Source organism: Odocoileus virginianus, chromosome 11, assembly GCF_023699985.2.
Source record: "Odocoileus virginianus isolate 20LAN1187 ecotype Illinois chromosome 11, Ovbor_1.2, whole genome shotgun sequence".
In the NCBI taxonomy this organism is placed as follows: domain Eukaryota; kingdom Metazoa; phylum Chordata; class Mammalia; order Artiodactyla; family Cervidae; genus Odocoileus; species Odocoileus virginianus.
In genome coordinates, this window is record NC_069684.1 from 15,821,417 (window position 1) to 15,834,253 (window position 12,837).

Sequence of the window (12,837 nt, forward strand, 5' to 3'; positions counted from 1 at the left end):
TGCTGTGGTCCAAGCTTGATAAAACAGGCCACAGGAGGTTTGATATCAGTTCTACCCAAATCCAGGATTTTAATTTATCTGAACTTTCTTTTGGGAGGGATGCTGTGAGGTAACTGGAGCTGCTGTCATGGGGTGCCATCCAATCTATCTTAGCCTACAATTTCTACAGTGTCTCATGGACCTACCACTTTGACATTTCATCTGGATCATCTACCAGGCAGCTCAAGTTTCCACAACCAGTTAAAACAAGGTGTAACTGTGGTTTGTGTGTGTGTGTGTGTGTGTGTGTGTGCGCGCGCGCGCGCGCGTGGGTGCTCAATAGTGTTCAACTCTTTGCTACCCTATGCACTGTGTATCCCACCAGGCTCCTCTGCCCGTGGGACTCTCCAGGCAAGAATACTGGAGTGGGTTGTCATGCCCTCCTGCAGAGGATCCTCCTGACCCAGGGATCGAGCCCGTATCTTACGTCTGCTGCATCAGCAGGTGGGTTCTTTACCACTAGCGCCACCTGGGAAGTCCCAATTGTGGTCTGGGGAGGGGCAAACAGCAGAGTCAGCAAGTAATTCTTTTTTCTTAATATTTATGTATTTATTTGACTGTGCCAGGTCTTAGTTGCTGCACACGGGATCTAGTTCCCTGACCAGGGATCAAACCTGGGGCCCCTGCATTGCAAGTACAGAGCCTTAGTCACTGGATCACCAGGCAAGTCCCTCAGCAAGTGATCCTTGACCTCACAGGCTGGAGGTCACCACTCCTACTGCCTCAGAGCTCTCTCACCTCTCAATTACTACAACTGTCTCCAAAATGATCTTATCCTACCTCTTGTTTAAGCCTCCTTCAAACTCTCCTCCACCCAGCTGCCCCAGTGATCTTTCTAAAACATACAACACTGACGTTATCCCTCTGCGTGACACTGTCCACTAGATTCTCAGGATCAAGGTCAGAATCCTTAGTGGGGCTGTCAAGCCATCCAGTATTCTCTTTCACTGTGAAGTTCAAATCCTACCTCCACAATTTACTGTGTGATCTGCAGAACATTACTAACCACTCTGAGCCTCAATATACCTTCCCCAAATACACCCAGTTCTTTGACCTACAGACTTTCATCTCCAAGGGCAATAGGTAGATGCCCAGTGACCCACCTTAGAGATGGTAAAATAGAACACAGCAAACGAAAAGCAATCTGCCTAAGGTATCTGAGCCTGGAAACAAAGCAAATTTCCTGACACCCTTAAGGGAAGTTGAGATTCCCACGCATCACGACTGAGTCTAGTTAATCTTCTGGGGGAAGCCCTGGGACACAGGTTGGAAGGCTGTGGACCTCCACACACCTATTAGATGTAGGATGCCATCCAACGTGCTGAGTGTGTCTTGGATCGTGACTCCAGCATTCTCGGCTCTGCTGCCAACTCTCTGGGCTTCTGTAATTACCTGAGGGAAAAAGAAACACAAGCCCATCTGGAAAGGGTGTCCCCGCACTGGGCAGGTTAAAGGACTCTGCCGTGGAAAGCCATGGGACTCACTGTCTGCACTGCGTCCACATCCGCGTCGAACTCCTGCTCCTTCCTTGCCAGCTCTCCTTCCACTTTCCTCATCTCACTCTTGAGAGTGGCCAGTCCCTTCTCCATGGCCAAGGCTCCATCTGCTGTCACGTTGGCCTCCAAGTTCAGAGTCCCAATCTCCTGGGAGAAGAAAAGGAGCCAGGGACGGAAGGAGAGAGGGGTGAGGCACAGAAACACCCCAAAGACAGCAGGAAAAATACAGCTGCAGCCAGGCTCCGATGGAGTCAGTGAGATGAACAATGAGAGAGTCAGACTTGGAGACACCCCCTTCCCCAAGCTCTGCCTCAAACAAATGAATTTGGGGGTATGTCTCCAGAGACTAGGATGGTCAGCCGTGAGACACTGCTTCCCTCTCAGGTCAAGCTCAATAAATGTTGAGTGAAACAGGAACCAGTTGGGAAAACCCAGAGGGTGAGAAACTCAACTCTTTCTCGGTCATATTTCTTTGCTGCCATCATCTTTTGAATGGCTTTGTTCCACAAGACACTTGAGGTTTGGGGTGCAGAGAATGAATGGGCTACAGCTTTGAGTTTTGTTTTTACTAGGATGAATGAATCTTAATATCCTTCTCAACAAGCTACTATTAGGCATCAAGTCACAGATGTCTCTGTGCTAGAAGTCATATAAAGAGAGGCACAGAAAATTGGTCTCTACCCTCAAGGGACCTAAGATTTGAGATTATTTTTGGAAGTTTTCAAGTGGTCCAAGAGTGAGGCCACACAGTCTATATACCAAAAGTTCCCTCTGGGCTTTCTAGAGTTGCTTATGATTTCTAAAAGTCACGCTTAAATCAGAACTAGGAAGCTCTCTTCCAGCTGAGAAGCACTCTTTCTACTGTAGCACTTAACATTTGGGCTCTAAGTGCAACTAGCCTGTCTTTCCCATTACACGGAGTGCTCCTGGAAGAGAAGGACTGAGTTTTTCCCATCTCCATATCCCCAGCACCAAGCACAGTGCTGGCACATAGTGGAAGCAAAGCGAAAAATGAGTAAGTGGAGCTTAGACCCAGAACTCCAGAATTTCACAATCTTGAATCAAAACACTGGGATAGTTGCTGCAAGTTGAATTGTGTCCCCCCCGAAAAAGATGTGTTGAAATTCTAACTCCTAATACCTCAGAGTGTGATCTAATTCGGAAATAGGGTTGTTGCAGATGTAATTTATTAAGATAAGGTCATGCTGGAGGAGAGTGGGCCCCAAATCCAACCAGCATCCTTTTAAGAAGAGCTGGAGAAAGCCAGGAAGAAGGACCCCAGCTGATGACAGAGGCAGGGACTAGAGAGAAGCCACTGCAAACCAAGGAACACAAAGGATTGACAGCCACACCGGAAGCTAGGAAGAGGCACGGGAGGTTTCTAGCCAGAGTCTCGGAGGGAGCATCGCTCTGCTGACTCCTTGATTTCAGACTTCTAGCTTCCAGAACTCTGAGAGAATAAATTCCTGTTGTTTGAAGCCACCCAGTCTGTGCTGCTTTTTGATAGCAGGAAACTAACAGAAGTCTAAATAAAAAGCAATCTTATATTACTCAGCCATTAAAAAGAATTCATTTGAATCAGTTCTAATGAGATGGATGAAACTGGAGCCCATTATACACAGTGAAGTAAGCCAGAAAGATAAAGACCATTACAGTATACTAACACATATATATGGAATTTAGAAAGATGGTAACGGTAACCCTATATGCAAAACAGAAAAAGAGACACAGATGTATAGAACAGACTTTTGGACTCTGTGGGAGAAGGTGAGGGTGGGATGTTTCAAGAGAACAGCATCGAAACATGTACATTATCTAGGGTGAAACAGATCACCAGCCCAGGTTGGATGCATGAGACAAGTGCTCGGACCTGGTGCACTGGGAAGACCCAGAGGGGTCGGGTGGAGAGGGAGGTGGGAGGGGGGGTCGGGATAGGGAATACATGTAAATCCATGGCTAATTCATGACAATGTATGACAAAAACCACTACAATATTGTAAAGTAATTAGCCTCCAACTAATAAAAAAAAAAAACAGAAAAAAAAAAAGCAATCTTGCATGGTTCATCTCATGGTGTTGTCCTAAAAGGGGGGCTGAAAATGGCAGGGGTGGGGCTCTAGCCCTCAGTCAATGACAGGCTTGTGAACCAACCAACCAAAAGGCCAGCCAAGTAGATCTGGGCACACCACGGACCATAACAGGACGCTGAGTCCTACAGGTCAGAATGAGCCCAATGCTCTCGCTCATTCAACATGACCGGTGTGTTTGAAGCTGCTCCCGCTGACCTGCGATTTCTCTTTACCTGTTCTATCTTGCCGGCGATCTTCAGGGCCTCCCCGGCTGCAGTCTTTGCCCTCTGGGCGTCGGCGGCAGCACCCCCCAGGGCTGCTTCTGCTCGCCTGGTCCTGTCGCTGGCGTCTGTAACCTCCCGGCTGATGTAAGAGAGTCTCTTCATGGCCTCTTCAGCCTCTGCTTTTCTGTCTTCAACCTGCAGATCAAACTCTGAAACGAAGATAAGAAAACACTGCCATGAAGATGAAAATTAACTTACAACTGAAGATGAAAGGGGCTGAGGCCTTTAAGAAAAATCAGAGTGTTACTAGCACCCAAGGGATGAGAGAGTGGAAAGTTATGGTCATGACTCTTGTCCAAGAGAAAGTATTGAACTGACAATCAACAATCAGCCTGCCCTGGGTCCCCATCTTTGCAAAAGTCAACCTCCAAATGAATCAGAAGCAAGTAGACTCTTTGAAGCCCAAAGTTTCAAGCCCGAGCTTTAAACCCTAAGCTGCCAGTGGCAGTAGTGGTAAAGAACCCATCTGCCAGTGCAGGAGACAGAAAAGAGTTGGCTTCAATCCCTGGGTCGGAAAGATCCTCTGGAGGGGGGCATGGCAATCCACTCTAGCATGCTTGCCTGGAGAACCCCATGGACAGAGGAGACTGACCAGCTACAGTCCACAGGATCACAAAGAGTCAGAAACAACTGAAGCGACTTAGCATGCATGCACTGCAAGGCACACACCCAAATTTCCCAGAATCTAGATGCTATGACAAAGCTTGTTCTATATCATTTATCACAAGGCAACCTCACTGACTCTGTATTGGAACCAACCAGGCCAAAGAAAGAAAGACAGAGAGAGAGAGAAAGGAAGAAAGAAAGAAAGGGAGAGAAAAGAAAATTATCTATATGATAGTGAGATATCAGATCTCTGCAGGACCTTTGAGGCAGTTTAGTTCAAATTTCTTCATTTAGAGATGGGAAAATCAGAGTCTGGAAAGGTTATGTGACTTGCCTACAGTCACACAACCAGCTCAGCCTCATCACACGATCGAGCATAGATCAGAACTCAGGCCCTTTGACATTTAGTACAATATGGGCTTCCCTGGTGGCTTAGATGGTAAAGAATCTGCCTGCAATGTGGGAGACCTGGGTTGGACCCCTGGGTTGGGAAAATCCTCTGGAGAAGGGAATAGCTACCCACTCCAGTATTCTTGCCTGGACAATCCCATGGACAGAGGAACCTAGCAGGCCACAGTCCATTGGGTCACAAAGAGTCAGATGCAACTGTGCAATTAACACTTGCAGTTTGCACAACTGTTTCTACTATATTAAATATTTTAAAATGTTTTTCTTTACAAAGATATTTATTGAGTGTCTATTAATACCTCAACATGCCTGCCACTTACAGAGATTTATGAAGATTCAAAATAAACCAGTCACGTTTATACCTTAAAAATACTCAAGTGATCTGAACCCTGAAATACTCACCTCTGAGGTTCTTTAAGATGTTCTCAACTTCATAAAAAGTGGCATTGCCCATACTTAGTGCTTCTTGGGCTCTGCTTTTAGCAAGGTTGGCACGGGAAAGTAGCTGATCTGATTTCTGTAAATGGGCAGGCAGAACAAGATTAGAGTAAATGTAACACACACCAGGGCAGAGCATAGTCAGTCTGAGACACTGCGACTCACAACAGAGAACTGTGATTCCTGGAGTCTAGGGGTGCTGTAGCAAACCCCTCCACAACCTGAGACCACAAACTTTATAACCTGATGACCCAGTAGGATTCCACATTGAGGACAGTCTCGAGCTCTACTCAGGGACAAGAACAGTTTTGCAAATCTTCATTTTAAACTCTAGATACTTCCTGAAGTATGGACATATTCTTCACAGATATATGTCATATATACCTAGGAAGTATAGACATATGTCTTCGTAGACAGAGCTAGATCAAAATTGGGCCCAGGAGATCTCAGTCCTATACTTACATTGGAGGGCTGACTCAGTGAGTGGAACTGAGGTAATCACATTAAGGTCTCCATAAGCAACAATACCCTGACCTTTTGAGAGTTTTTGATGGTTCCTCTTACTGGTAGCCATTCAATACAGGTCTGCTGAAGGAACAAAGTAACAAAGGATACCTGTCTCTCATTCTTCCCATCCTCTAAGAGCTTCTGGGTTTCTTCTTCCCAGTTTCCCAGACTGCTTTGCACACGCTTGAACTCATCCATTCGCTTAGTCACCAGGCTTGAGAGAGAGTCAGCTTTTTGTCTGATCCTCTTCGCTTCTACCTGTGAGTCCCCCAAAATGAAAACGCCTTACTTTCTGCTCACCAGGTGCCACACCAGTCTTCTTAGGACCTGCCATCATTGTCTGAAAACAACAATCCAGGCCCAAAGTCCAACAGAAATAGGCAACATTCCACATGCAAGTCAGGCAGCATGCCTCTCAACTAGCAAACGAATTTTATATCTGCTCTGCGTTTTTTATTACTGTTTCCTATGTGTGAAAATCACTGTGAATGCTTTATGCTGTGAGTAGAAAGCTGAATCTTAATCCAATAAATTTGGAATAGTTAAAGGAATTGATGACAGAAACAACACAAACTTTTGAGGGGGAAAAAAAGCCTTCCAAGTGGGTATACATGAAGATACACTATAGGTTGGACCCAAAGGTAAATACCAAAATTTACCTATAGTAATTTCGCACAGGTTTCAACAGTCCCCCAAACTAGGCAAGAGATAGAAAACTTGTATTCACTAACAGAAATAGGCTCAGGATGTGAACCAAGGTGTGATCAGGGATCAAGATTGGAGTTTAAGAAGAAAGATAAGAGGAGGATAAATGCTCTTCCTAATTTAAAGCAAGAAAGGTAAATATGGAGGAAAAAACTGGATGATTGAACAATTCAACAGAATCTCCTGAGAAGAAAGCATTATGGCCCTTCTTCTGAACATCACTGCATAGGTTAGATACTCTTACCTGGAAGGACTGATCATTGACCCCCTGAAGCTGAGTTGCTGAACTGAGAAGGCGGAGACTATGCTGATAGGACGCATCTGCTTCAGTGTCAACTTGAGTGGCCTCCCTCGACAGCTGCTGGGCCAGAGACTTGGTTTTCTCCAATCTGCAGGGAGTGAAGACAGCAGACTTTGAGAATTCGCTCTTTTTATTAAAAGCAAAAATTCACTCTGTTAAAAATATGTCGTCAGGATTATCCGAAGAACCAGACGAGCATGAATGAATGATATGCGTCTCTTTCCACAATTTAAACACAGACATTAGAGTTTACACAGGTTAGGTCAGAAAAATTCAACACAAGTTTCCCAATTCTTAATCACATGAATATATTAGGCTTATACGCGCCATGCCACCAGATGGGTGTGTTCACATCCCTTAAACACCACAGATGGTACCATATCTACAAATACACAATCTCTAAATCAAAACTGAAACTTTACTTAGAGTAAAGTGACGTTTTTCTTCCAGTCTTAAAGGCATCGGCTTTCCTCCAAAGTAACGTGCTCATTCTCATGTCCTTCTTACTATTGATACATTTAAAGGAACACAGCACTCCTCAGACCTTTGCATTGTACCCTGGGAGGGAGCGGATTATAGTGAGGACCTGCTGAAACGTACTTTCCCACAAGCTCTTGTACCACGGAGCCACGGAGGCTGCCGCTGCTGCCCCCTTCAGCAGCTGCCTTGCGCGCCAAGGTCAGGGCTTGGTTGGAGTAGTCTTCAGTTTCCCTGACCAGTTGCTCCATGTTATTGGCTGACTCGACATGGCTGAAAGGATCAAAAAGAATGAGTTTTTATAGCAAAGGCTTCCTTTATTATTAAAAAAAATTTTTTTTTTCCATACAACATTTTTATTTTGTATTAGGGTGTAACCAATGAACAACACTGTGATGGTTCCAGGTGGACAGCAAAGGGACTCAGCCGTACATATACATGTATCCATTCTCCCCTAAACTTCCCTCCCATCCAGGCTGCCACATAACACTGAACAGGGTTCCATGTGCTGTACAATAGGTCCTTGTTGGTTATCCATTTAAAATATAGCAGTGTGTACACGTCCATCCCCAAATCCCTAACTACCCCTTCCTCCCAAATAGAGCTACCATATGACCTACAGTCCCACTCCTGGGCATATATCTGGAGGAAAACATGGTGAGAAAGGACACATGCATCCCAGTGTTCACTGCAGCACCATTTACAATAGCCAAGACATGGAAGCAACCTGTATGACATTCAACAGAGGAATGGATAAAGAAAATGCAATATATGTATACAATGGAATATTACTCAGCCATTAAAAAGGATGAAATAGCGTCATTTGCATAAACATGGATGGACCTAGAAATTGTCATACTGAGTGAAGTAAGTCAGACTGAGAAGGTGAAATATCATATGACACCCCTTATATGTGGAATCTAAAAAGAAATGATGTGGAAGGATGCAAAGAGTGTCCTTTAGGCCTTTTATTTAAATAAAGGGAGAGGAGTAAGAGAACTGCTTTGACTCAAAAAAACAAACAGAAATGACCCAGATGAGATGGAGCTCCTCTATTAGAGGTGCTATCAAGAAGCAGAAGGTGTTCTGAGAAGTAGTCTCACGTCCTAAACTTTTTTGATGATCTACTCCATTTATAGCATAATCAGGAGAAACTATGAGGATGGGCAGGAGAAATCTCAGGGTGATAAATACTGCATTTATAAACTGTTTTCTGCAGGAGAAATCCCTAGGCTTTATTTTATCTAGGATCCAACTCCCTCTCCACTTTTTGCTGCATCTTTAAACTTAGCCCAACATTAAGGGGGACAAAGCCCATCGATAACAGTTTCCCAGTTGCTTTTGTCCTCCTGGTTCTAGAAACTGATGAAAACAAATCCAGGAGCCAGCCCCCTTCTGCCGACTAAATTCCATTCAGGATTAGCAAAGCCTGCCACCTTGCTGAGCCCTCTGCCAGGAGCAAACCTCTTCAACATCAATCCTGATTGTAGGATTTGCAATCAGCAAGGACTAAGGAGCTGCCTGTGATTACCAGGGCCCTGCAGAGCCGGTTTTCAGGAGGGAATTCTCTCCCTCTGCACAATTGGCCCCCACAGGCTAGCAAACAACTCGTTGTTACTTGTTCCCAGGCTTGGTGTGGGAGCCTGGGAGTCCCTCAAAGCTGCAAAGTACTCTTTTCCAAGGGCTGATTCATTTCACTGGGCCCAAGGAATTACATCTGACATACACCGAAGCCATACCATGAGTCACAGAGAAATCTGGAAAAGAAACACCCCACCCCCAACTCCTGCCAAATGACCTGGCCCAGTAGCCACCTACATACACTGAAAGTCAAGTGGTTAAAAAATGGCTTCAGGGCAGGGGGATGGCTGCAAAGGAGGCGGGAGGTAATCAGGATGGAGCTTTGGTCCTGAATACTCGGCAGAGTTGTTTAAGTCTGGCCTCACAGAGGTGGTCTGAAGCAGAGGCGCCCTCCAGTACCACTCACCTGTCTGCCAGTCTCGTGGCCTCCTGAGCTAGACTTTTAAAGCCATTTGGCCCCGTGTAGTGCTCTGAGGGAGGAATGTTCTGTGGAAAAAGGACAAATGGTTAAGGCTTTGCTGGGAGCCATGGAGCCTAAGCAGGTTTTGCAGCTGTCTTGCCTAAACCTCTTGTCATTCAGTCAGTCAGTTCAGTTCAGTTGCTCAGTCGTGTCTGACTCTTTGCAACCCCATGAATCGCAGCACACCAGGCCTCCCTGTCCATCACCAACTCCCGGAGTTTACCCAAACTCTTGTCCATTGAGTCGATGATGCCATCCAGCCATCTCATCCTCTGTCCTCCCCTTCTCCTCCTGCCCCCAATCCCTCCCAGCATCAGGGTCTTTTCAAATGAGTCAGTTCTTTGCATCAGGTGGCCAAAGTATTGGAGTTTCAGCTTTAACATCAGTCCTTCCAATGAACACCCAGGACTGATCTCCTTTAGGATGGACTGGTTGGATCTCCTTGCAGTCCAAGGGATTCTCAAGAGTCTTCTCCAACACCACAGTTCAAAAGCATCAATTTTTCAGCACTCAGCTTTCTTCACAGTCCAACTCTCACATCCATACATGACCACTGGAAAAACCATAGCCTTGACTAGATGGACCTTTGTTGGCAAACTAATGTCTTTGCTTTTTAATATGCTATCTAGGTTGGTCATAACTTTCCTTCCAAGGAGTAAGCTTCTTTTAATTTCATGGCTGCAATCACCATCTGCAGTGATTTTGGAGCCCAAAAAAAATAAAGTCTGACACTATTTCCACTGTTTCCCCATCTATTTCCCATGAAGTGATGGGACCAGATGCCATGATCTTAATTTTCTGAATGTTGAGCTTTAAGTCAACTTTTTCACTCTCCTCTTTCACTTTCATCAAGAGGCTTTTTAGTTCCTCTTCACTTTCTGCCATAAGGGTGGTGTCATCTGCATAACTGAGGTTATTGATATTTCTCCTGGCAATCTTGATTCCAGCTTGTGCTTCTTCCAGCCCAGTGTTTCTCATGATGTACTCTCATATAAGTTAAATAAGCAGGGTGACAATATACAGCCTTGACATACTCCTTTTCCTATTTGGAACCAGTCTGTTGTTCCATGTCCAGTTCTAACTGTTGCTTCCTGACCTGCATATAGATTTCTCAAGAGTCAGGTCAGGTGGTCTGGTATCCCCATCTCTTTCAGAATTTTCCACAGTTTATTGTGATCCACACAGTCAAAGGCTTTGGCATAGTCAATAGAGCAGAAATAGATGTTTCTCTGGAACTCTCTTGCTTTTTCGATGATCCAGCGGATGTTGGCAATTTGATCTCTGGTTCCTCTGCCTTTTCTAAAACCAACTTGAACATCTGGAAGTTCATGGTTCACGTATTACTGAAGACTGGCTTGGAGAATTTTGAGCATTACTTTACTGGTGTGTGAGATAAGTGCAATTGTGCAGTAGCTTGAGCATTCTTTGGGATTGCCTTTCTTTGGGATTGGAATGAAAACTGACCTTTTCCAGTCCTGTGGCCACTGCTGAGTTTTCCAAATTTGCTGGCATATTGAGTTCAGCACTTTCACAGCATCATCTTTTAGGATTTGAAACAGCTCAACTGGAATTCCATCACCTCTTCTAGCTTTGTTCATAGTGATGCTTTCTAAGGCCCACTTGACTTCACATTCCAGAATGTCTGGCTCTAGGTGAGTGTGAGGGATCATACCATCATGATTATCTGGGTCGTCAAGATCTTTTTTGTACAGTTCTTCTGTGTATTCTTGCCACCTCTTCTTAATATCTTCTGCTTCTGTTAGGTCCATACAATTTCTGTCCTTTATTGAGCCCATCTTTGCATGAAATCTTCCCTTGGTATCTCTAATTTTCTTGAAAAGATCGCTAGTCTTTCCCATTCTGTTGTTTTCCTCTATTTCTTTGCATTGATTGCTGAGGAAGGCTTTCTTATCTCTCCTTGCTATTCTTTGGAACTCTGCATTCAAATGGGAATATCTTTCCTTTTCTCCTTTGCTTTTTGCTTCCCTTCTTTTCACAGCTATTTGTAAGGCCTCCAGTCACACAGAATTCTCCATCCTGACACATCAAGAGTCCCTGGTTTACCATGGTCATTACACCAAAAAAAAAAAGTAGAGACTTGAATCAAATAGAAATCCAAGTTAAAAAAGTCTGTATATATAAATGGATTTTAAAATATATGCATGTTTATATCTTCATATATATTTAAAGTCCAGCAGAACATAGGCCAAGTTTTAATGGTAGTTATTTCGTAGCAGTGAGATCAGAGGGTACATTTATTTTCTGAATATTCTTCAAAAGGAAAATCAATACACACTATTTTTAAATCCTTCATTTTCCCAGGATTATATTTGATTTATCTTCCAACTTTCTTTATCCACTTCCCATCTTACAATATTGTCACCATTGCCTCCTTTATTCAGAAAGACAAGAATGTTCATTCAGATCTCCTCCTCCTATCACACCACAAGCAACATCATTAGGAAAATCATACTGTAACAGTTTTTTACCTATTTTTATCACCATGTTTTTATTGGTCTCCTTCCTTCCCTCCTAATTCTTTCCTTCCCTCTTCATTTTTTTCATTCATTCTTTCATATAGCAAACATTTGTCAGAGCCACACTTGGTATTATGGGCTGAGAAAGTAAAGATGAACAAAATTGAATCCTGCCCTCCAAGAGCTAACAAGCTAAAAGACAGGCAGAAAGACGGGAGAAGACTGTGCTACAGGCAGCAAGAAATGAACTGGTGAAAGAGAAAGCCTGTCACTAAGTCGTATCCGACTCTTTTGTAACCTCATGGACTGCAGCCCGCTGGGCTCCTTTGTCCATAGGATTTCCCAGGCAAGAATAAGGGAGTGGGTTGTCATCTCCTCCTCCAGGGGATCTTCCTGACCCAGGGATTGAACCCGCATCTCCTGCTTGGCAGGTGGATTCTTCACCACTGAGCCACCTAGGAAACCATAAAGCATAAAATGGAAACTGGCAAGAAGCCAAAGAAAGTTGTGACTGCTGCAAGGAAGAGAAGTCCTACTGACTACAGAGAGACCAGAAAACCTGAGAGACAAAGTGAGCCCATGACATGTGCCGTGGGTCCCCCAGCTCAGCAGGGACTCTCAGCCCCTAACCCAGCACCACCTACAGTGTTCCGCAGGGCAGACTCGCTCTCCTCCAGGCTCAGGCGCATCTGCGTGATGAGCCTGCGAGTATCCTGAACTCGGTCCTGATGCTGGCTGCCCAGGGTCCGAAGTCTCTCCATGGTCATCTTGAGGTCATCCAGGCGGGTCCTGTAGCTATTCTCTTGGCTCCTGGCCTTGGCCAACTGGAGGTTGAGGGATCTAATAGCACCTGAATATCAACAAAGAAAGGGAGGATGAACACGTTGGGGGGTCAAGTCATCAAAAACAGAGGGCTGAAAAAGTGACTTGACTGGCTTTTCAGCAAAACAGTAATAGCCCAGTATGTGGATGCATGCTCTTTTATCTCCA

The 12,837-nt window shown here is 44.7% G+C and overlaps 1 protein-coding gene across 1 annotated transcript in view; it reads right to left on the reverse strand.

The window, feature by feature from the left end:
* LAMC2 (laminin subunit gamma 2) overlaps positions 1–12,837 on the reverse strand; it is a 77,425-nt gene that overhangs the window by 3,649 nt on the left and 60,939 nt on the right. Inside the window, exons 15-23 of the mRNA XM_020898471.2 lie at positions 12,492–12,697; positions 9,317–9,396; positions 7,453–7,602; positions 6,796–6,940; positions 5,955–6,104; positions 5,304–5,418; positions 3,837–4,036; positions 1,524–1,682; positions 1,332–1,431 (exon numbers count right to left, since the gene is read on the reverse strand). Of these exons, the coding sequence (XP_020754130.2) occupies positions 1,332–1,431; positions 1,524–1,682; positions 3,837–4,036; positions 5,304–5,418; positions 5,955–6,104; positions 6,796–6,940; positions 7,453–7,602; positions 9,317–9,396; positions 12,492–12,697 (1,305 nt within the window). The remainder of the gene's footprint in view (positions 1–1,331; positions 1,432–1,523; positions 1,683–3,836; positions 4,037–5,303; positions 5,419–5,954; positions 6,105–6,795; positions 6,941–7,452; positions 7,603–9,316; positions 9,397–12,491; positions 12,698–12,837) is intronic.